We start from the raw sequence: 23,396 nt of genomic DNA on the forward strand, positions 1-23,396 counted from the left end.
TACTGCAGCTGCTTGGACCCTAAACAGCAGAAGAGGAAATGGCACACACAAAGTCTTTGGGCATCGTGCATGGCTGAGAGCAATGCAGTTCCACAGCACACCAAATGAGACATGATAACTGGACTCCAAAGGTGCAAGTTTCACTGATGAGGCATGCAAGCTGCTTCTGCAAAGGAATAGGGGTATCAGGTGGCAGACTGAGACAAACAACAAACTGAAGCGATTTTTAGAGGACATAGAGATGGAGCGATCCTACAAATACATTCCAATGGAAGCTACATGTGCTTGCATTCGTTTTTAATTAAAATACTGTTACACTTTTAAATGGATACCACTTTCTAACCCTCCCCCCAATAAGTCATCCTGTAGAAATAGAAAGAAGATTAGAGCTGCAAGCCCCATTGTAAGGCGGTTCCTAGCTGCAAACCAGCGTTCCAGGGCCACTTGATAGGGGCATTCGGACCACATCAAACATGGGTAAGTTTCTATTTAAAGCAATGCCAACTCAAGCCAGCAGATTATATTTAAAGGATGTGGCATGAATTAAACATGTTTAGAAATAAATAAATGTTTTTATTCTTAACAAATTCAAACAATATTGTGTTTTCATGGCCGAGCTCTTAACTAAGTGGACTGCATGCACCCCACTCATTGTTCATTGGTGTCTCAGTTCCTTGACCATGTTTCTGGTGGCAATGTTAAAAAATACCAATTCCAACACTTTAAAAAATAAATATTGACCATTACAAGATGGTTGCTATATTTACATGTAACTGAGTGGGGCTTTACTACTCGAGTCTTGCTTCCATTTTTACTGCCAGCCAATTCAATTGAATGGAGAGGACCAGTTGAAGCATGATTTTTTTTTTTTTGTAAAACAGGCATTCCCAGGCCCTTGAAGGGGGACACACATCCTGCCCGCTTTTTAGTATATAAAAAATGTCACTGTGCTGACTAAAAACTCCACTTTGGATGGTGATGATTTTTTTTTGTTTGTTTTCAAATGATGGTTTAGAACACAAAATCAATATAAAAAAAGTAATCCTATGCTTTCACATTAGAAAATAATGCACCTTTCAAATTCTGTGGATAAAAGGAGCACAAAGTTTTAGGTCAAGAACTGTTCTCAATATTCATTCATGGTGCTTTCACGAAACATATTCCTGACATCTAAAATGGACGCCAGCTCCAAAATATGCTTTTGTACATGAACGTTCTCCACCGTGTCCTCTTTTGGCAGCGGAGGGTAGGTTTCTGGATAATTGAGTGTTTCCTGGAAGAAACGAAAGAGAGGTATGAATAGCACGAAACTCTGAATTCAAATGTACGTTCACGACAAAGACCGCGCGCTTTGGTTCCCTCAGACGCACAACCTCAGAGATTGCCCACGACATGTTGGACAATTGTCTCCAAAAAGTCAACTGCTTGGCAGTGAGTCAGAAACAACTACTGGATATCTGCAGAGAGCCAAACCAGGGCCTCTGAAATTACTGAGTCAAAAGGCCACTGTTTCTACCACATACTTTTGGAAAGCCCGATAGACAATTATCTGTCCTGTGATTTGTCTGTATTTCCAGCTACATCAATCCAAAGTTACAAAAAAGGCACACAAACACTTTAACAGAACAAATTTATCTACTCCACAGTCACCTTTTGTCTTATGTCCCAAATGAGCAAAATAAACACGAATTCCTAATTCTGAAAGAGCACTAATGGAGATAAAATGCCTTTAATAAACAGGGAGTGACAGTCTCCAAAAGGTAAATGAAAATGAATATGGGAAACAGGATTACAGCAATTCCCAAACTGCACATTCTTTAAGGGTAACTAAATAGCAAGTTACGAAAGAACAACACTGAAGGATGTCATAAGTAGACTGTCAAGCATTTATAGAAAAAAGCAATTTGTTCAGTAAGTCATCTACACAGAATGGAAAGCTACGTGGAAAGGGGTCATACAGATGGTTAGATAGACAAATAGAATGCATACAGTGATTAAAAGCTCAGAGTTATGATTAAAAAGACTACATATGGAAAAACCAGCAACATTAGTGTGCCTTAAAATTCATTATCCTTCCTGCAGAAACTGACTTCATTGCGCCACGTAATTTTAACAATGCTGATTAATGAACTAAAACCTTTGCTTTCAAATACAATACAGGGAACAATTTTCCAGGCACCTGGAGAAATTGTTAAAAGAAGCTACTGATTTTCAGGTAAAGCTGGAGAGAACAAGCTACTTTCCCTTCTGTAAAACTCTTTCTGTTGGATCCTATATCTAATCACAGATTCCAAACCTTTCTGAATATTCCTTAAGTGTCAGACTGGATCCAGAAACTTCAAAGCAGTACTACTACGGTCGAGTCGGGTGGCATCGCGCAGCATCGCACCCACATTGTTCTGCTCTGGGCATGACGAACGGTGCCACATATAAGCGCCACTGATGCGCACTTGCGTCAGTTCCTTTATTAGGCTGTTTGTGCCCACAGACACAGAACCCATTGGTAAAGGGTTATGGTCATTTTGTAGACCTCTAGCTTAGGACCATCTTAGATGAAAAAAGTCCAGTTCACAGAACGGAGAGACGCGAGGGGGAGAGTAAAAAATCTCACAGAGTATCCACCAGAAAGGGCGTTACCGAAGGTAAGTAACTTGTTCCTCTGATGGACACTTCTAATTGGAAATTTCTCACCTTCTGCATAGATACCTTGGCAGTACTTCCCCGGGTGGTGGCTCTGAAATGACTCCTACCAAAAAATCCTGCAGGGCCCGGTGGGCAAAATGTCCTTCTCAACATTTTTCACTCTCCCCCTCGCGTCTCTCCGTTCTGTGAACTGGACTCTTTTTTCATCTAAAATGGTCCTAAGCTAGAGGTCTACAAAATGATCATAACACTTTCGACGCCAGTCGTCAAGGTATGAGAAGACTGATACAACCGACCTCTGAAAGTGTTCTGTGACCACAGTCATTAATTTTGTGAACACCCGAAGGGCACTGGTGAGGCCAACAGGGAGCACCGTGAACTGCCAATGTCCCTGGTCCACTAGAACCGCTGATCGCGCCTGTGGCTCTGCAGGAGCGGATATGAAAACAAGCGTCCTGCAGGTCCAGCACCACCATCTGGTTTCTAGGGTCTAGGGCAGACAAGATCTGGGCTAGCGTGAGCATTTTGAATATATCCTTCCACAGGAAGGTGTTGAGAGGGCAAAGATCTAAAAGCGGGTGAAGGTCTCCATCCTTTTTCGGCACAAGGAAGAAGTGGGAGTAACAAACAGTTCCTACTTGTGAGGCCAGAAACCTCTCAATGGCTCCTTAGGCCAAAAGGGCCTGCACTCCCTGCTGCAAGGTGGACATGTGGTCCTCCGTCAACCAGCCTGATGGTGACGGAAAGTGCAGAGGTGTAGAAAGAAATGGGAGGGTGTAGCATTGACTAACAATTTGAAGGACCCACCTTTCTGATGTAATGGCTTGTCACTCTTGGAGAAAATGTGGAATCTTGCCCTGGATAGGGTGGCTTTATGCCGTAAATGACAAACCAAAAAGGGTTTGGGACTGCGGCAGTGGGTGGCAGAGCTGCCCAATGTTCCTAATGCCCTGTGTAGGAGGCTGGACTGGCTTGTAGAGAGTACCAAGGGGTACTTGCACCTTGCACCAGGCCCAGTTATCCCTTATTAGTGTATAGGGTGTCTAGCAGCTTAGGCTGATAGATAATGGTAGCTTAGCAGAGCAGCTTAGGCTGAACTAGGAGACGTGTGAAGCTACTACAGTACCACTTAGTGTCATATGCACAGTATCATAAGAAAACACAATACACAGTTATACTAAAAATAAAGGTACTTTATTTTTATGACAATATGCCAAAATATCTTAGAGTGTACCCTCAGTGAGAGGATAGGAAATATACACAAGATATATATACACAATAGCAAAAATATGCAGTATAGTCTTAGAAAACAGTGCAAACAATGTATAGTTACAATAGGATGCAATGGGGAAACATAGGGATAGGGGCAACACAAACCATATACTCCAAAAGTGGAATGCGAACCACGAATGGACCCCAAACCTATGTGACCTTGTAGAGGGTCGCTGGGACTATTAGAAAATAGTGAGAGTTAGAAAAATAACCCTCCCCAAGACCCTGAAAAGTGAGTGCAAAGTGCACTAAAGTTCCCCTAAGGACAAAAGAGTAGTGTTAGAGGAATAATGCAGGAAAGACACAACCCAGCAATGCAACAACTGTGGATTTCCAATCTAGGGTACCTGTGGAACAAGGGGACCAAGTCCAAAAGTCACAAGCAAGTCGTAGATGGGCAGGTGCCCAGGAAATGCCAGCTGCGGGTGCAAAGAAGCTTCGACTGGACAGAAGAAGCTGAGGTTTCTGCAGGAACGAAAAGGGCTAGAGACTTCCCCTTTGGTGGACGGATCCCTCTTTTCTTGGAGAGTCGTGCAGAAGTGTTTTCCCGCCGGAAGGACGCCAACAAGCCTTGCTACACGCAAATCGTGCGTTTGGCGTTTTTGGACGCTGCTGGGGCCCAGGAGGGACCAGGAGGTCGCAAATTGGACCTGAAGAGAGAGGGGACGTAGAGCAAGACAAAGAGCCCTCACTGAAGCAGGTAGCACCCGGAGAAGTGCCAGAAACAGGCACTACGAGGATGCGTGAAACGGTGCTCGCCGAAGTTGCACAAAGGAGTCCCACGTCGCCGGAGACCAACTTAGAAAGTCGTGCAATGCAGGTTAGAGTGCCGTGGACCCAGGCTTGGCTGTGCACGAAGGATTTCCGCCGGAAGTGCACAGGGGCCGGAGTAGCTGCAAAGTCGCGGTTCCCAGCAATGCAGCCCAGCGAGGTGAGGCAAGGACTTACCTCCACCAAACTTGGGCTGAAGAGTCACTGGACTGTGGGGGTCACTTGGACAGCGTCGCTGGATTCGAGGGACCTCGCTCGTCGTGCTGAGAGGAGACCCAAGGGACCGGTAATGCAGCTTTTTGGTGCCTGCGGTTGCAGGGGGAAGATTCCGTCGACCCACGGGAGATTTCTTCGGAGCTTCTGGTGCAGAGAGGAGGCAGACTACCCCCACAGCATGCACAAGCAGGAAAACAGTCGAGAAGGCGGCAGGATCAGCGTTACAGAGTTGCAGTAGTCGTCTTTGCTACTATGTTGCAGGTTTGCAGGCTTTCAGCGCGGTCAGCGGTCGATTCCTTATCAGAAGGTGAAGAGGGAGATGCAGAGGAACTCGGCTGAGCTCATGCATTCGTTATCTAAAGTTTCCCCAGAGACAGAGACCCTAAATAGCCAGAAAAGAGGGTTTGGCTACCTAGGAGAGAGGATAGGCTACTAACACCTGAAGGAGCCTATCAGCAGGAGTCTCTGACGTCACCTGGTGGCACTGGCCACTCAGAGCAGTCCAGTGTGCCAGCAGCACCTCTGTTTCCAAGATGGCAGAGGTCTGGAGCACACTGGAGGGGCTCTGGACACCTCCCAGGGGAGGTGCAGGTCAGGGGAGTGGTCACTCCCCTTTCCTTTGTCCAGTTTCGCGCCAGAGCAGGGGCTAAGGGGTCCCTGAACCGGTGTAGACTGGCTTATGCAGAATTGGGCACATCTGTGCCCAACAAAGCATTTCCAGAGGCTGGGGGAGGCTACTCCTCCCCTGCCTTCACACCATTTTCCAAAGGGAGAGGGTGTCACACCCTCTCTCAGAGGAAGTTCTTTGTTCTGCCATCCTGGGCCAGGCCTGGCTGGACCCCAGGAGGGCAGCTGCCTGTCTGAGGGGTTGGCAGCAGCAGCAGCTGCAGAGAAACCCCAGGAAGGGCAGTCTGGCAGTACCAGGGTCTGTGCTACAGACCACTGGGATCATGGAATTGTCCCAACAATGCCAGGATGGCATAGAGGGGGCAATTCCATGATCATAGACATGTTACATGGCCATATTCGGAGTTACCATGGTGAAGCTACATATAGGTAGTGACCTATATGTAGTGCACGCATGTAATGGTGTCCCCGCACTCACAAAGTTCAGTGAATTGGCTCTGAACAATGTGGGGGCACCTTGGCTAGTGCCAGGGTGCCCTCACACTAAGTAACTTTGCACCTAACCTTTACCAGGTAAAGGTTAGACATATAGGTGACTTATAAGTTACTTAAGTGCAGTGTAAAATGGCTGTGAAATAACGTGGACGTTATTTCACTCAGGCTGTAGTGGCAGGCCTGTGTAAGAATTGTCAGAGCTCCCTATGGGTGGCAAAAGAAATGCTGCAGCCCATAGGGATCTCCTGGAACCCCAATACCCTGGGTACCTCAGTACCATATACTAGGGAATTATAAGGGTGTTCCAGTAAGCCAATGTAAATTGGTAAAAATGGTCACTAGCCTGTCAGTGACAATTTGGAAAGAAATGAGAGAGCATAACCACTGAGGTTCTGATTAGCAGAGCTTCAGTGAGACAGTTAGTCACTACACAGGTAACACATTCAGGCACACTTATGAGCACTGGGGCCCTGGGTTACCAGGGTCCCAGTGACACATACAACTAAAACAACATATATACAGTGAAAAATGGGGGTAACATGCCAGGCAAGATGGTACTTTCCTACACCCTGTGCTTTCCCTTTGTAAGCTACAGCCTAAGCCACGAAATTGCTGGGAGACCTGTTGGGCTGTGGTGGGGACTGGCTTCTGCGTTAATGGAAACCCATACCATAGCCTTGAACGAGGCGTAATTGTTGATGGAACTGTCTGGATGGGGCATACAGGTCTAAAGAATGCACTGTGGTCCTGCCTACTTTAAAATGTTCCAGTAAGATGGAATGGCATGTCATTTAGGGATGCTTGGACATCCCTGTAAACCTCATACAGGTTTGTACCAATCACTAGACTTAAGAAGTCACTTGTGCCCAAGCCAGAGCAGATAACAAATTTTGCTGCATCGTGGCAATCCTGAATAGTTTGGGTCAAGGACGCTCAGAGTCATCCACAACTGTTGGTAAAACTTGGTCCACTACGTCTCATAGGGCATGTGAAGCGGCCTAGAAGACAGCTGCCATTTATCGACCACAGAGCAAGGCTTGTGGTGAAAAAGATGCGTTAGCAAGTGTCTCTATCTGTGTAGATTCACAATTAGGTTGGGTGGTGGGGAAGGCATCAGTATTTAATTACTGGTGGATGGCTGCACCACCACAATAGAGCAGTGCGACCTGCCTACAGATTGGTGTTCCCGAACACGGTTTTGCCCAAGAGGGTATCCATGATTGCTTCATTATGCTTCAAGTGGTAGGAAAGGTTGTGCACGTGCTTGACCAGGATGGAGTACCTCTGTAAGAACATTAGCCTTCACCTACATGGTAGGTAGTTGTAGGTACAGTATTTTGGCGCCTTCCGCATAGCGACAGCGCAGAAGGTGCTTTCTTTGATGGCTGGGCCGAGGGGAGAAACAAGGTCAGTACCTGGTGAAGTATCAAGGCCACTGATATGTTGTAATGCCTCATACCAGTTTTCCTAATCATACTCGGAAACAAAATCATACACTTTATCAAAAATGTCACTGAATAAGTGTCAACAAGGTTGTTTAAAGTCTGAGCCCTGCTGCCTGCTAAGGGCAAGGTATCAGAATCTGAAGGGTTGCTGATTGGTTGTGGTGCGATGGGATCAGGGCCCTGCTCGGACTCGGAGTGCAAAATGGGTTGTCGATCCTCCTCCAGTGTTGGTGGCATTGACGCAAAGTTAACTAGAGCACCAGATGGTTCTGGAACCAAAAGCAGCATCAGAGCAGGTGCTTAATCCAAAGCAGATTCAATGAGCACAGACAACGCTGAGGGCAGACTCACTGGCAGACATTCGATAGGAGGGCCCTGTCGATCATTTGGGCCCAGAGGTGTGCCAGAGAGAACCAGTAAAGTCCCGAAAGTATGCAGCATGGCCTCCCTAAAGGCTTCCACTGCTGCGCCATTATTGACAAACCCAGAAATTTAGTGTGCATTGGGACTAGGCCTGGGATCAGCTTCAATGGAAAACCAGAGCAAGGCTAGGTGGCGTGCTGATGCCCTCGCACCCTCTATGGAGATTGAGAGTTGCCGTCTTAAGAGGTAACTTTTTCCCTTGAAAACTGGAAACAATTTGTGGATAAGTCTTGATCCAGTCTGACTCCTGCAGAATATTCACAAAGTGAGGAATCTGTAGTTAGAAGCATCTATCAAAAACAGGACTTCCAAAAGCAAGCAGTAACAAGAGGTGAAAAACCGTCCTTTAAATTCCAGACTATTTAATTCTCCAGGAAATCAATAGAAAATAATTTGCATACCCTGAAACTTTTGTGTAGCCTGATGGTGGCAGAGCAAAAGACAAATCTTGTTAGGAGCAGGCGGAGAAATTCATCACCAAAGAATTGCAGAAATGATTGATCTGTGAATTAAAAAAAAAAAAAAAAGCCAAGGTTATTCTTGCTTGCTGACTTAGCAAAACTATAAACTAATGCATGCTCTTTTGTAACAAACATTTGAAAACAAAAAAACTGAATTCACAATGTCTCTTGAGAAATGAGTGTAACAATAGTTTGTCTGACAAGTCTGAAAGGTTTAAATTGCAACAAAAATCACAGAGGACCCTCAAAGCCATTTATGATAGATATATATGATATGATATTTATCTATAGAGTACGACATATGCCCGAAGGCGTCTTGCAACTAGCGTCTGCAATAAGAGGGAATTCTGCATTAAAGAGGAAGTGAGAATAGCAATATTTTAGGCTGTTTCCTGAAAAGCAGCAACTACGGCTGGCTTCTTAGGTGCCAGGGAAGCAACTTCCAAAGCTTACAAGTTAAGGGCCAGATGTAGCAAAGGGTTTTTCCCGTTCTGTGTCAATGGGAAAATGTGTTCATACATATGGCCCTAAGTGTACAAAACTTCTGGAAGCAGTGTAAGTTCTCGGCACCCCAACTGTTTTGGAAGTTGCCGACTGAAGGCATCTTCCAGGGGTGTACCATGAGAATTTGTTATTTAGTTTAGCCTGGGCCAAAGCCGTGGAGTGCTTTATGTGCTGTGCACAATGCTCTGAACATCACTCTCGTTTTTTTATTGGGACCCAGTGCAGCTCCTCCAAAGCCTTTGAGACTGGGTCAAATTTCTTGATGTTTTTAATCAATTTAGCAGCCGCATTCTGCACTCACTGCAATTTTTTGAGGGAGCCTTGCTGCATGCCCAGATAAAGGCACTGCAGTAGTTGAGCCTTGATAAGACCAGAGAGATGATAACAGTCTTCTGTAGGTCTTTTGAGATGAAGGGTAACATTTTCCTTAGGGTTTTTAACTAATAAAAGCAGATAGATAATAGATTATTTGTCTGTTCGGTAAACGTGAGTTTGGAGTAAAAAATTATTCCAAGGTTTCTCACTTTGGGAACTGCAGTAGGAAGTGGTCCAAGAGTCTGTGGCCACCAGGTATCACTCCAAAAGGAGGTGTCCCCACCAAAAATAAGTACTTTATTTTTTGGGGGAATTCAGCTTCCGACAGTGGTCGCTCATCCAGCAAACCACTGCTTGCATACAGTTGCTAAACTGCTGCGCCACCTCCTCGATGTTACTCGTGATGGACACCACAATTTGCGTGTCATCAGCGTAGGAGATGGTTGAAAAGCTGAACGATCTTATGAGTTTTACAAAGGGGGCCACATAGATATTAAATAGGGTGGGACTAAGTGATGAACCTTTGTGGGTTTGGATATGAAGTCTCCTAACATGACTGATTGCTCTCTTTCCAAGAAGAAAGAAGACAGATCATAGGCTAGCCTACCAATTCCTATCTCCGTTATTCTTTGCATCAGGACAGAGTGGCTCACTGTTGATAAGACTGCGGACAATGTCCAGTAGGACCACCGCAGCCTTGCCTGCATTATCCATAATGTCCCTTATTTCCTCTGTGGCTACTACAAGTGCTGATTCTGTACTTCGAGCCTTTCTGAAGCTGAATTGGGCTCCATCCATAATCTCGTTTTGGTCGAGAAATTCTGACACCGCGATGTTCATATCTTTCTCTAAGATTTTAGCAGGGAAAGTAAGGCATGAAATGGGACGATAATTCTTCTCCTCATTAGGATCCAATGTGGGTTCTTTAAGCAATGGCAATACAGAGGCCTTTTTCCACTCTGATGGAAAGATGCCTATGTTGATAATATGATTGATTAGTAAGGTGGGAAAGAGGGGGTGGCACTGTACCTGCAATCTCTTGGAGTAATTTGGGATGACAGGGATCAGATGGGGCACCAAATTTAGTTTGTTTAATCAAATCCAACTCTCTCTCAGTAGAGAGCGGGAAAATTAAAGAGCTTTGGATGGCTTAGTTCCTCTGACTCACTTGCAGCACAAAGGGCACTAGAATTTGTAGTAGTGTCAAAGTCCCTATTTATGGTCTCAACCTTATGTTTGAAAAAATCTGCTAAGTTGTTCAGAAATTTGGGCTTGGAGCTTACATACTACAAGAAAGTGGACATGCAAGTCCACCTTACCTCTGACTGGAATTTAGTTCATCAATATGAAGTCTGAGACCTTCTTTGGAATAAAAGTGACACCGCTTCATGGCAACATTCAGTTACAAAATGTTTGCTTTCCCTGTCGACATCTGTTTGCAGTACCAAAGTGTACCTTCCTCAGCATCCCACAGGATCTCAAAACATCAAAGTAGCATCAGATGAATCTGACGTGCTATGGATGCAAACTTGTTGTAGCTGATTTTTGCTCTAAGAAAGTTCTTTTGAAGAAATGAAATAATAAAGAAGAAACAATGTAATACTTTAATGTGAAACATTTTTTGTTATTTGAGATCCTGTGCGTCATGGACTCTGTAAGCTGAGACAAATCTTCTCAGGCATTGGTTATATACCTCTTGGGAACATACCTGGAAACCTATCTCATTTGCTGGAGAAAAAAATATTTAAAAGTTGTCACTAGCCTGGCAACAGGTGTAGGTGGGCCAGTGTGGGATGAACACGTAAGGTAGTGGATCAAGGTCCTAGAAGGATGAACCGCTAAAGGAACCTCCCGTACACCATGAAGAGTTTGAGAGCAGCCTCTAAAGCACGAGCAGACCTGTGACCCCAGAAGAAGGTGCTGCAGGAAATAAAAGGAAGGCACACCATTCCCCTAAACAGCCGTCTCACAAACTTAAAAAAGTTGCGACAGCACAGACACAAGTACCACTGCAAAAAGAAGTATGGGAACACAAAGCAAGTTTTAGCATTGGTGCTATCAAAAGTTAAATATGCCAACAAATAAATAAAAAGAGATGTAGATATGAATAAAAACAAGCAAAAGGCTGTTTGGCAAAGACTGAAGTAATGGAGGTCCCAAAAGAAATCAACCGAACATTTGCTAGGGTATTACGTGTAGTTTGGATTGGCACTATCCAAGTCTGAATTTACTTCTGCTCAACACAGACACATCTCCAGGAGGAGTAGAAACTTGGTCGCATTGTTCTTCGCAGACTTACCAATTGAGCGGGAATGTGTTATTAATTGTGCAATGTCCCGGTTGATTTTCCTTACGTATTCCTGGCACTTTTCCCATAAACCTTTACGCATGCTCGAGAGGCCACAGATGAAGAGGAAGGCCATCAAGGGATTGTTCAGGAAGAGGGTGAAGAGGCTGCCCCTTTGGGACTGATCTAAAATCAGAAACACAAGATTAGGTGTTCAGGAGGCAGAGCACTCCCAGTGTTGTTCCACTCACACTCTGTCCACACACTTTGGTACACAACATTGTAGTACTGAGGTTCTAATTAATATGATAGTTGTTACTCTGGGTAGCACTACAGGAACCATAAGTTCACCCCACAATAAAAACTGGACGCACAATAGCTTGGGTCGTGTAGTTCTATAAATGATCACCAGTGGACAGTCATAACCTACAAAATTGTATATAGTTGTGTGCAATGTAAGTGGGTCCATGCATGATTTTCAGTCTATTCACAAGACATACATGTACAAGTAATTAATCAAAATGGAAATCATTCATAAATTCAGTAGACATGCTCATCGTCACACATGTAAGGCTGAAGCAGTGTAAGGAGGCGTAATGGGAACAAGTAACCAGGACAGTACTAGTCAGACCGGGTAGAGTTCATTTTGTGCCCACTTGCATCATATATATTTACAACTTCAGGCAAATAGACGTTAAGGCTCTCATTAGGAGTCTGGCAGGTGGAAAAGGCCGCCCGTCAAACTCCCAGCAGGACAAGAAACCGCCAGTGCGGCCACCTTCCCGCTGGACCTATTATGTGTTTCCCGCTGGCCAGCGGGTGGAAACACAGTTTCCGCCCACTGGTCCAGCAGGAAATGCACAACAACATTGATGCCGGCTCATAATAGAGCCAGCGGCAATGCTGTTGTGCGTCAGGTGCACCAGCACCCATCGCACAAATCACTGTCTGCAAAGCTTTTACCACGGTTGTATTGTCACAGTCGGAATGCCAGTTTGGCGGCGGTCCGACCGTGACCGTGACACTGGCGGTCTGGTGACCGCCAGGGTCATAATGAGGTCCTAAGTTATTTGCTTGGTCAGTGCTAAAATCAGGATTAAAACTCAAGTGTCAACTTCAGCAACTTAGCATACTTTGACAAGCAATATTCCAAACAAGATGTTACTGTGCCACTGCACAACAAATCATAGGAAAACATTTTCTCATCAATATATTCTCTCTTCAGAATACACTATGTAGAGAAATGAATTATGTCAAAGGGCATCCTATCCTGACAATTAATAAATAAACCAAAGAGTGATACCTATCCTCTCCCTCCATAAAATTTGTCACAGCACCTTATTTTAAGCTCTGTTTTATACATGTTTCCTCTGCAGACTGGGATTGAAGAATACACAAACAGAAATAAAAAACATGTCACCAGCAGAGACAGATTGACTTAGAAATGCTTGAAAACTAAGATGTTTGCCTCTTTGCAAAGTGATTTAGAAAAAATGGGTACTAGCTCAAAGGTTGATTGGGGTGGAAATTCCATCTAAGAAGGTCCCCACTTCCCGATATGTTCAGGGATGAATTCCTAGACAACGAGCAAGATGACTCATTTGAGACTACCCTGACTGAACAGCATTCAGAATTTAGGGCTACATGTATAAAACTTTGGTTTTGCAACTCGCAAATTGCGAGTCAGAGTCACTCACAATTTGCGAGTCACAAAACCGAATGTTGTATAGTGTCAATGACACTATTTGCGACTCGCAAGGGGGTCGCAGATGCCTACCTCATGACTATTCATGAGGTAAGTCGCTATTTGCGATCCCCTTGGCAATGGCGGCCCTCACAGGGATGGTGGCCTGCTGGAGACAGCAGACCACCATGTCTGTGACTGCTTTTAAATAAAGCCGTTTTTTTTGTGTGGAATGCAGCCCATTTTCCTTAAAGGAAAACAAGATGCATTTCAAAAACAAAAAATAAAACGTTTTCGTTTAATTTTTTCAGAGAAGGCAGTAGTCGGTAGGACCCCTACCTGCTCAGAAATGAAAATGTCACTTACCCAGTGTACATCTGTTCGTGGCATCAGTCGCAGTAGATTCGCATGTTTTGCAATAGCTCGCCATCTGGTGTTGGGCCGGAGTGTTACAAGTTGTTTTTCTTCGAAGAAGTCTTTCGAGTCACGGGACCGAGTGACTCCTCCTTTTGTCTCCATTGCGCATGGGCGTCGACTCCATCTTCGATTGTTTTTCCCCGCAGAGGGTGAGGTAGGAGTTGAATTGTAGTAATAGTGCCCATGCAATGGAGTGACTAAGTATGCACCTATTTAAGGTTGAGATGATACATATATAAATAATTGAAGGTAACTTCCAAACTGCTACAGGCTCCCGGGGAGGCGGGTGGGCACATGCGAATCTACTGCGACTGATGCCACGAACAGATGTACACTGGGTAAGTGACATTTTCAGTTCGATGGCATCTGTCGCTGTAGATACGCATGTTTTGCATAGACTAGTAAGCAGTTATCTCCCCAAAAGCGGTGGATCAGCCTGTAGGAGTGGAAGTAGTCTGAAATAATGTTCTTAATACGGCTTGACCTACTGTGGCTTGTTGTGCGGATAACACGTCTACACAGTAGTGCTTGGTGAATGTGTGAGGCGTAGACCATGTGGCTGCCTTACATATTTCTTGCATTGGGATGTTTCCTAGAAAGGCCATGGTAGCACCTTTCTTTCTGGTTGAGTGTGCCCTTGGTGTAATGGGCAGCTGTCGTTTTGCTTTAAGGTAGCAGATTTGGATGCATTTAACTATCCATCTGGCTATACCTTGTTTTGATATTGGGTTTCCTGCATGAGGTTTTTGAAATGCAATAAATAGTTGTTTAGTCTTTCTGATGTTTTTTGTTCTGTCAATGTAATACATCAATGCTCTTTTGACATCTAATGTATGTAGTGCCCTTTCAGCTACGGTATCTGGCTGTGGAAAGAACACTGGAAGTTCCACTGTTTGATTTAGATGGAACAGTGAAATAACCTTTGGCAAAGATTTAGGATTGGTCCTTAGGACGACCTTATTCTTGTGTAGTTGTATAAAAGGTTCCTGTATTGTAAACGCCTGAATCTCGCTTACTCTTCTTAGGGAAGTAATGGCGATGAGAAATGCCACCTTCCAGGTTAGGAACTGTATGTCGCAGGAGTGCATGGGTTCAAAAGGTGGACCCATAAGTCTAGTTAGGACAACATTTAGGTTCCATGAAGGAACAGGTGGTGTTCTTGGTGGTATAATTCTCCTAAGGCCCTCCATGAATGCTTTAATGACTGGTATCTTATATAGGGAAGTTGAATAGGTAGTCTGCAGGTATGCAGATATTGCTGCAAGGTGTATTTTAATGGAAGAGAAAGCCAGGTTAGATTTTTGTAAGTGAAGCAAGTAACCCACTACATGTTCTGGAGTTGTGTGTAATGGTTGTATTTGATTAATATGGCAGTAGCAAACAAACCTCTTCCATTTACTTGCATAGCAGTGCCTGGTGGATGGCCTTCTGGCTTGTTTTATGACTTCCATACATTCTTGGGTAAGTTGTAAGTGCCCGAATTCTAGGATTTCAGGAGCCAGATTGCTAGATTCAGCGATGCTGGATCTGGGTGTCTGATCTTTTGGTTGTGCTGTGTCAACAGATCTGGCCTGTTGGGCAATTTGATGCAGGGTACTACTGATAGGTCTAGCAGCGTTGTGTACCAGGGTTGCCTTGCCCAAGTTGGTGCTATCAATATGAGTTTGAGTTTGCTTTGACTGAGTTTGTTTACCAGGTAAGGAAGGAGAGGGAGAGGAGGAAAAGCGTAAGCAAATATCCCTGACCAGTTCATCCATAGGGCATTGCCTTGGGATTGTTCGTGTGGGTATCTGGATGCGAAGTTTTGGCATTTTGCGTTCTCCCTTGTCGCAAACAAGTCTATCTGAGGTGTTCCCCAGAGTTTGAAATAAGTGTTCAGAATTTGGGGGTGAATTTCCCATTCGTGGACCTGTTGGTGATCTCGAGAGAGATTGTCTGCGAGTTGATTTTGGATCCCTGGTATAAATTGTGCTATTAGGCGAATTTGGTTGTGAATTGCCCAACGCCAAATCTTTTGTGCTAGCAGGCTTAACTGCGTGGAGTGCGTCCCCCCCTGCTTGTTTAGATAATACATTGTTGTCATGTTGTCTGTTTTGACGAGAATGTATTTGTGAACTATTATTGGTTGGAAAGCTTTTAGTGCTTGAAAAACTGCTAGAAGTTCTAGGTGATTTATATGCAGTTTTGTTTGATGTACGTTCCATTGTCCTTGTATGCTGTGTTGATCGAGGTGTGCTCCCCACCCTGTCATGGAAGCATCTGTTGTTATTACGTATTGTGGCACTGGGTCTTGGAAAGGCCGCCCTTTGTTTAAATTTATGTTGTTCCACCATAGAAGCGAGAGGTAAGTTTGGCGGTCTATTAACACCAGATCTAGAAGGTGACCCTGTGCTAGGCACTGTTGTAAGGGCCTCATGTGCAGTCTTGCGTTTGGGACAATGGCTATGCATGAAGACATCATGCCTAGGAGTTGTAGTACCATCTTTGCGTGTATCCTTTGTGTTGGATACATGCGTTGTATGATGGTGTTGAAATTTCGAATTCTTTGTGGACTTGGAGTGGCTACTCCTTTTGATGTGTCTATTATGGCTCCCAGGTATTGTTGTACCTTGCGTGGCAGAATTTTGGATTTTGTGAAATTGACAGTGAACCCTAGTTTGAAGAGGGTTTGTATGATATGATTTGTGTGATTTGAGCACTGTATTAACGAATGGGCCTTGATTAGCCAGTCGTCTAGATATGGGAACACATGTATTTGCTGCCTTCTTATGTGTGCAGCTAGGCATTTGGTAAAGACTCTTGGTGCGGTTGTTAATCCGAAAGGCAGTACCTTGAATTGGTAATGTATTCCTTTGAATACAAACCTTAGGTATTTTCTGTGCGATGGGTGTATTGGTATATGGAAATAAGCATCCTTGAGGTCTAAAGTTGCCATGTAGTCGTGTAGTTTTAGCAATGGCAATACTTCTTGTAGTGTGACCATGTGAAAGTGGTCTGATTTGATGAAAGTGTTCACTACTCTGAGGTCTAGGATTGGTCTCAGCGTTTTGTCCTTCTTTGGTATCAGAAAGTACAGTGAGTAAACTCCTGTGTTTATTTGTGTGTTTGGCACTAATTCGATTGCATTCTTTTGCAATAGTGCCTGCACTTCTATCTCCAGGAGATTGGAATGGTGTGTTGTCAAATTTTGTGCTTTTGGTGGTATGTTTGGAGGGAATTGTAGAAATTCTATGCAATAACCATGTTGGATAATTGCTAGAACCCAAGTGTCTGTAGTGATTTCCTCCCATGCTTTGTAATAATGACTTATTCTTCCCCCCACTGGTGTTGTGTGGAGGGGGTGAGTGACATGTGAGTCACTGTTTAGTAGTAGGGGTTTTGGGGCTCTGAAATCTTCCTCTATTTCTAGGGAATTGCCCTCCTCTATATTGTCCCCGAAAACCTCCTCTATACTGTCCCTGGTAACTGGACGGTGTTGCTTGTGAGGTGCTGGCTTGTGTGCTCTGACCCCGAAACCCCCCTCGAAAGGGCGTTTTACGGAATGTGCTGTAATTCCCTCTGCTCTGCGGGGAGTAGAGTGCGCCCATGGCTTTGGCAGTGTCCGTATCTTTTTTGAGTTTCTCAATCGCTGTGTCCACTTCTGGACCGAACAGTTCTTTTTCATTAAAAGGCATATTGAGAACTGCTTGTTGAATCTCTGGTTTAAATCCAGACGTTCGGAGCCATGCATGCCTTCTGATAGTTACAGATGTATTAATTGTCCGTGCAGCTGTATCTGCAGCGTCCATGGAGGAGCGGATCTGGTTGTTGGAAATGGTCTGTCCCTCCTCAACCACTTGTTTTGCCCTATTTTGTAAGTCCTTGGGCAGATGTTCAATGAGATGTTGCATCTCGTCCCAGTGGGCTCTGTCATAGCGCGCAAGTAGTGCCTGGGAGTTCGCGATGCGCCACTGGTTTGCAGCTTGTGCTGCGACTCTTTTACCAGCTGCATCGAACTTGCGGCTTTCTTTATCTGGGGGTGGTGCATCTCCAGATGTGTGAGAGTTGGCCCTTTTCCTAGCTGCTCCTACAACGACAGAGTCTGGTGGCAGCTGTGTAGTGATGAAAACCGGGTCTGTAGGAGGCGCCTTATACTTTTTTTCCACCCTTGGTGTGATTGCCCTACTTTTGACCGGCTCCTTAAAGATGTCTTTTGCGTGCCGGAGCATACCAGGGAGCATAGGCAGGCTTTGGTATGAGCTGTGGGTGGAGGAGAGTGTGTTGAATAAAAAATCATCCTCGACCTGTTCTGAGTGGAGGCTTACGTTGTGAAATTGTGCTGCTCTAGCCACCACTTGAGAATACGCGGTGCTGTCTTCTGGTGGAGATGGCTTCGTAGGGTATGCCTCCGGACTGTTATCTGACACTGGGGCGTCGTATAGGTCCCATGCGTCTTGATCTTGGTCACCCTGGCTTATGGTGGTGTGAGCTGGGGAGTGTGATGGAGTTCGTGCTGGTGAGACGTTAATCACGGGCGGAGGAGAGGGTGGTGGGGTAACTCTTTTCACCACTTTTGGTTGTGGTGTCTGTTCAGTCTGGAACTCCAACCTTCTCTTTCTCCTAATGGGGCGAAGGGTGCTTATTTTTCCTGTCCCCTGCTGTATGAAGATACGCTTTTGCGTATGGTCCACATCAGTTGCTTGTAGCTCTTCCTCAAACCTATGCTTTTGCATTTGGGAGGTTAGCGAGTGCTCTTCTGTATAAGAGCCTGAAGCTGGGTCGCTTGCAGTTTGTTTCGGCATCGAAACCCTGTCTGCGTGTTTTTTCGGCTCCGAGGTGACTTTTTTCTTTTTCGGGGCCGAAACCTCTCGGCGTCGATCTTCTTCGGTGCCGCTGTCTCGGCGTCGAGCCGTGTCCACACCGGCATCTCGGTGTCGAGGCTTGTCTCCAGCACTTTCTCGGTCCCGAGAAGGCTGCGCGCCGGTGTCTCGACCGGAGTCGGACGACCTCTGCACTGTTTGGGCCTTTTTCGGTGCCGACGGTCGGTCACCGAATTTATGGGTGGAGCCATGGCCGGATGGCAGTGGCGTCCCCTGGGCCTTGTAAATCTTTCTCTGTGTGGTTTTCGACGTCTTACTCACGGTTTGTGTATCGTCGAATCCTTCGGAGTCCGATTCTTGGATCGAGAAGGTACCTTCCTCTTCCTGCTCCTCGAACTCTCGGTGGGCTGTCGGCGCGGACGCCATCTGAAGTCTTCTGGCTCGACGGTCTCGGAGTGTCTTTCGGGACCGGAACGCACGACAGGCCTCACAGGTGTCTTCACTGTGCTCAGGTGACAGGCACAGGTTACAGACCAAGTGTTGGTCTGTATAGGGGTATTTATTGTGGCATTTGGGGCAGAAACGGAACGGGGTCCGTTCCATCGGCGTTCTTCAGCACGCGGTCGGGCCGACCAGGCCCCGACGGGGGATCGAAAAACTACCCCGAAGGGCACCGGAGCTCTTCGATCTTCGATGCGGTGTGGAATCTAAGTACGCCGATCCCGAACGCAACAATACCGACGAAAATCTTCCGAAATTAGCTAATTTTCCGTTCCGAAACTCGGAGCGACAGGAACACGTCCGAACCCGATGGCGGAAAAAAAACAATCGAAGATGGAGTCGACGCCCATGCGCAATGGAGACAAAAGGAGGAGTCACTCGGTCCCGTGACTCGAAAGACTTCTTCGAAGAAAAACAACTTGTAACACTCCGGCCCAACACCAGATGGCGAGCTATTGCAAAACATGCGTATCTACAGCGACAGATGCCATCGAACAAATTGTTTTTACTGACATTCAAAAAGAGGAATGGATTAGCAGCAGTGTGACACGGGTGCGAACTGCGATTGTTTGCGACAGCATTCGCGGTCACAAAACAATCAATGCGAGTCGCAATTAGGAAGGGAACACCCCTTCCTAATTGCGACTCGCAATCCCTTTTTGCGATTCAGTAAAAAGTTTACCGAATTGCGAAAATCGTTTGGTACATGGCAAAGGGCATTTTGCATGTCGCAAACGGACCGATTTGCCGTTTGCAACGTGCTAAATTGTACATACATGTGGCCCTAAATGTTGTTTGATAGCAGCAGGAAATAGCACAGATGCTGCTTTTGAAAGCTATAGGGTCAACATTGAGAACTAAGGCACATTGCGATGATGGTTGATTCGATGCATTTTCTGATGTTATGTTGTAGTATTCCAGGCCCAAAGAGTTGAGCTTCTTGACTGCCTGTTTATCCCTCTTTTTTGGAGACTACACTGGAGCCTAGATGTAACATGCAGCATGGACTCTAAGCTGAGACAACTCTAACATGGTACAATGATCTAACCAGAGATGACAAAAGCGCGACCCTTGAAGGCACTACAAAGCTGCCACAGAGTATTATCAGACAACCACCCAGAAATGAGATATCCCATTCGTTTGAGGCCCCGTTAAGCAACCACACAATACTACATAAAGTCCACCCTGGAGCAACAAAGCCCAACCCTTGGAAGCACTGCAACATGACTGGAAAATACTGTGTGCATGTGAAGCCCCTTGTAAATGTTGGAATACAAGACAATGCTTTTGTCTGTATGATGAAGTTTTAGACAATAATATATGGCTGCTCCTCGCTTTGACAATTGTGAAGTCCCAAAACGAGGATCCACAAATATCGCTTTGCCGGAAATAGATGGGTGAAGTGTAGTGGTGTTGCACAATAGGTTACCTTGTAATGCTTTGGGGTACACTGTTGGAGATAGCAGGCAAACCAGGGGTTGTCCAAACAAATTTGTGAAATTCTGGAACATAAAACGAAAAAAAGTTACTGTACTTTCACGGAGATGGAAGATAATAGAAACCAAATATACACAATATACAGCAGATAACTGCAGTATCCCAGTTTTAACAGTAAAAAAGATATTAAGTTTGACGCACTTCATCACTCTAATAGCAGGTGTTACTATTCTCCAATCCAAATGTACTTATTTTATCCACTTCAAAAGATGCCACCCTGTGAGCATGCGTCAGCGTTCAATTCTGCGCCCTTGCGTTGATGCAAATATCAGCAGCCCACTCAGCTATCCCACTGACCTCAGGGTTACAGCAATGTATGTTTACCCTATTATCATCATCCCAGTGCCATGAGTCCATAACCAACCCAGGAAAAAAAACATATGGGCATTGCAAACTGGTATTCCTTCTAACTGGGGGGCATGACAATAAGCATGTTTTGGAATCAATCAACAGGACAGCACGAGGTAAAAGGAACATATATCCCTCACCTCTCTACAAAACCCGAAGATGGTGAGTACACAGAGATACCTACCCCTCCCACCCCCCCATGCAGTGGACATTGTATTGCACGAGCGAGACTTTATTAATGTTAACTGCTGGCAGGGCATATGGTATCAGCACAAGAGATCATCATATATGACACTTAAAGTGGAAGTTCATGAATTAGTATGGTCATTACACCATGCAGTGTTTTTCATGCAACGAATTGTTGCAAATGGTCCAATACGTTCACTTGGGCATCTACAGCTGCACCGAGGTTGTCCAGTTTCTAGTAGAGTTTTCTCTGCCCATCATTCCCAACCAGGCTGCTGTATCTTAGACTTAGTTCTAGGTAACAGGAAAGACACATGTTTTCTGTATACATGGGTGCTGTAGGCTACGTGAAGCAAATGCAGAACAGATGTGAGAAAAATAAAGTAACTACATTGATCAGGACTTAAGTCCATTGTGTAGCCTTCAATTGGGTCACTCAAAAGCGTGAGTTGCTTTATTTAAATGGGAGAAAAGCTCCCCCATGAGATGTGCAGTAAAGCAGCCAACTTTAAATGGCAGTTCTGAGCTGCTTTCCCTGCAAGCAGCCGCAGGACATGAATGTATGCAAGTGTTCAATCAGCTGCCGCAGGAACAGTGCACGGAGCAGCAAAAGGGAAACGACTGAGGCTCGCCGGATTTTAGAGCTAAGAGTCAATGTCCTCATAGTCCAGAGCAGATGTGTGAGGGTGGGGGTCTCATGTCTTCTCTCACTGAAGAATATAGAGATTAGAGGTGCACAGTCACTGCAGCAGAAACATTCACTAGAGTAAATCTCAGACTAGGATGTTCCCAGATGTTGGCAGCATAACATGCATGCCAACATCTGGGAACACAGAAGAGGGAGATTTGGAGAAAAAGAACCTTAGATTAGAGTGGAGGAAGTGATAGGCGGTAGTAATCTAAAGTAACATCATTTTTTGCTTAAAAATTGGGAGTGTGCCGTCTACATCTGGAGGGTATGGTGCATGGCTGTAGTCTGGGTTAAAGCACTTATACGCATGTATGTATTATTTCTGAAGCACAAAAGTAGCCGAAAGGCAGCAGAGCGATGTCACAGTCATGACTATCGAGAAGTGACTGGAAGGCTACCGGTGTCTAAGAGCGACTGTGGACACTGCATCACGATGTTGTGTTCTTCAGCTCTTCCGAAGGAGGGTTTGAAATGACACTTGTAGCACGAGGTTTAGATATGTATGACAATCTTAATCTCTCCATGGCAGAATTCTATGGAATGGAAATCTGGAAAGTTCCACCTGCTGCACTGGAAGGAGGCATCACACCCTACGGAAAACCAGCAGGAGCCGCCACAAATGTCAAGGGAGTACGACGGGGACAGGGGGAAAACAAAAAAATTGAATAAAATAAATAAAAAACATACCTTTACTGCCATTCCTGCTGCCTCGCTTGTCGCTCCTTCTCTTCTGGTGTCCCAGCATTTTCTGTGACAACAGCACAGGATCCCCAGCAATCCTGGTGCTCCTTTCATGCTCAACCTAGCATGAAAGCAACGTCAGGATTGGTCTAGGTGTACGCAGCCGGGCTGGGTAAACCCAAGTGTGCATGTCTGTTTGGCCAGCCTGGGATGGCTGGCCGAACCCACATGTGCACTTAAGTGCACTCTCTCCTCATCCCTCCTCCTGTGGCCCAGCCCTGCACCTCCCTGCACTGCTGCCTGAGCCAGCAGATGAAAAATAAAACAATACTGTAACTATAATTTTATTTTTCAGCTGCTGCCTCTTGGCCCGGGGGGTGGAGGCGGGGCGATGCTCCTGTGGAAAACCTAGATCTGTGGTTCTTAAGCGGTGGACCGGGGACTTGTTAGGGGCCCCCAAAGCCTACTCAGGGGGTCTGCAACTGCTTACAAAATTAAATAATATTAACAGATTAATAAAGTGTACATAGATAAAGAAGCAAAATGTACAGCTGAAAATCTTAAAAATATTCTGTAAATGTGAAGGAATGTGAAGGCTACAAATTAAGTTGGTATCCTCAGATTGATTCATGGGAGCAGTCCAAGTGCATCAAACAGAAACAGTAAGGACGATGAGTGGCCTCAAATGAATTTAGAAATGCTCCAAGCTTCCCATTAAAATTACAATGTAGATGTTTTAAAATATTTGTTTCTGAATCAAATTAATATTTCTTTATTTGTATATCTGCTTGATAAATGCTTGTTTCTGTATTTTTTATGTATTGTTTTGCTGTTCAAATTATTGAAAATACTTAGGCTGGGGTCCGTTGGCTTCCAGTAACTACTCAGTGGGTGTCCCTGGATTACAATAATGATTAAGCACCACCGAGCTAGATCACTGGCACTAGACCCACAGAAAGACTCAGAAGCAAGGAGAGCTGCTACCCCCAGCAGCATAAGGAGCAAGCATTCCTTTTTCAGCAGAACAAAAGAACACTAGTCCAGCTATTACATACCACCAGGCTACTGTCATGGAAGGAAAGGGTCACTTTTTCTCCAATACTTCTTCTCAACAACTCAACAAAAGGTTACGC

General features: G+C 45.1%; 1 protein-coding gene across 3 annotated transcripts in view; it reads right to left on the reverse strand.

Moving 5' to 3' along the window:
* Window positions 1-280: 280 nt before the first annotated feature.
* Window positions 281-23,396, reverse strand: part of SCAI (suppressor of cancer cell invasion) — a 538,528-nt gene continuing 515,412 nt past the window's right edge. For all 3 annotated transcript variants that reach the window (XM_069241740.1, XM_069241742.1, XM_069241741.1), the window contains 4 exons: window positions 20,290-20,362; window positions 11,472-11,645; window positions 8,294-8,394; window positions 281-1,273 (listed from right to left, as the gene is read on the reverse strand). In XM_069241740.1, the coding sequence (XP_069097841.1) occupies window positions 1,127-1,273; window positions 8,294-8,394; window positions 11,472-11,645; window positions 20,290-20,362 (495 nt within the window). In that variant the 3' untranslated portion in view covers window positions 281-1,126. The remainder of the gene's footprint in view (window positions 1,274-8,293; window positions 8,395-11,471; window positions 11,646-20,289; window positions 20,363-23,396) is intronic.

The sequence above is a fragment of the Pleurodeles waltl genome, chromosome 6 (genome assembly GCF_031143425.1).
Source record: "Pleurodeles waltl isolate 20211129_DDA chromosome 6, aPleWal1.hap1.20221129, whole genome shotgun sequence".
Classification (NCBI taxonomy): Eukaryota; Metazoa; Chordata; class Amphibia; order Caudata; family Salamandridae; genus Pleurodeles; species Pleurodeles waltl.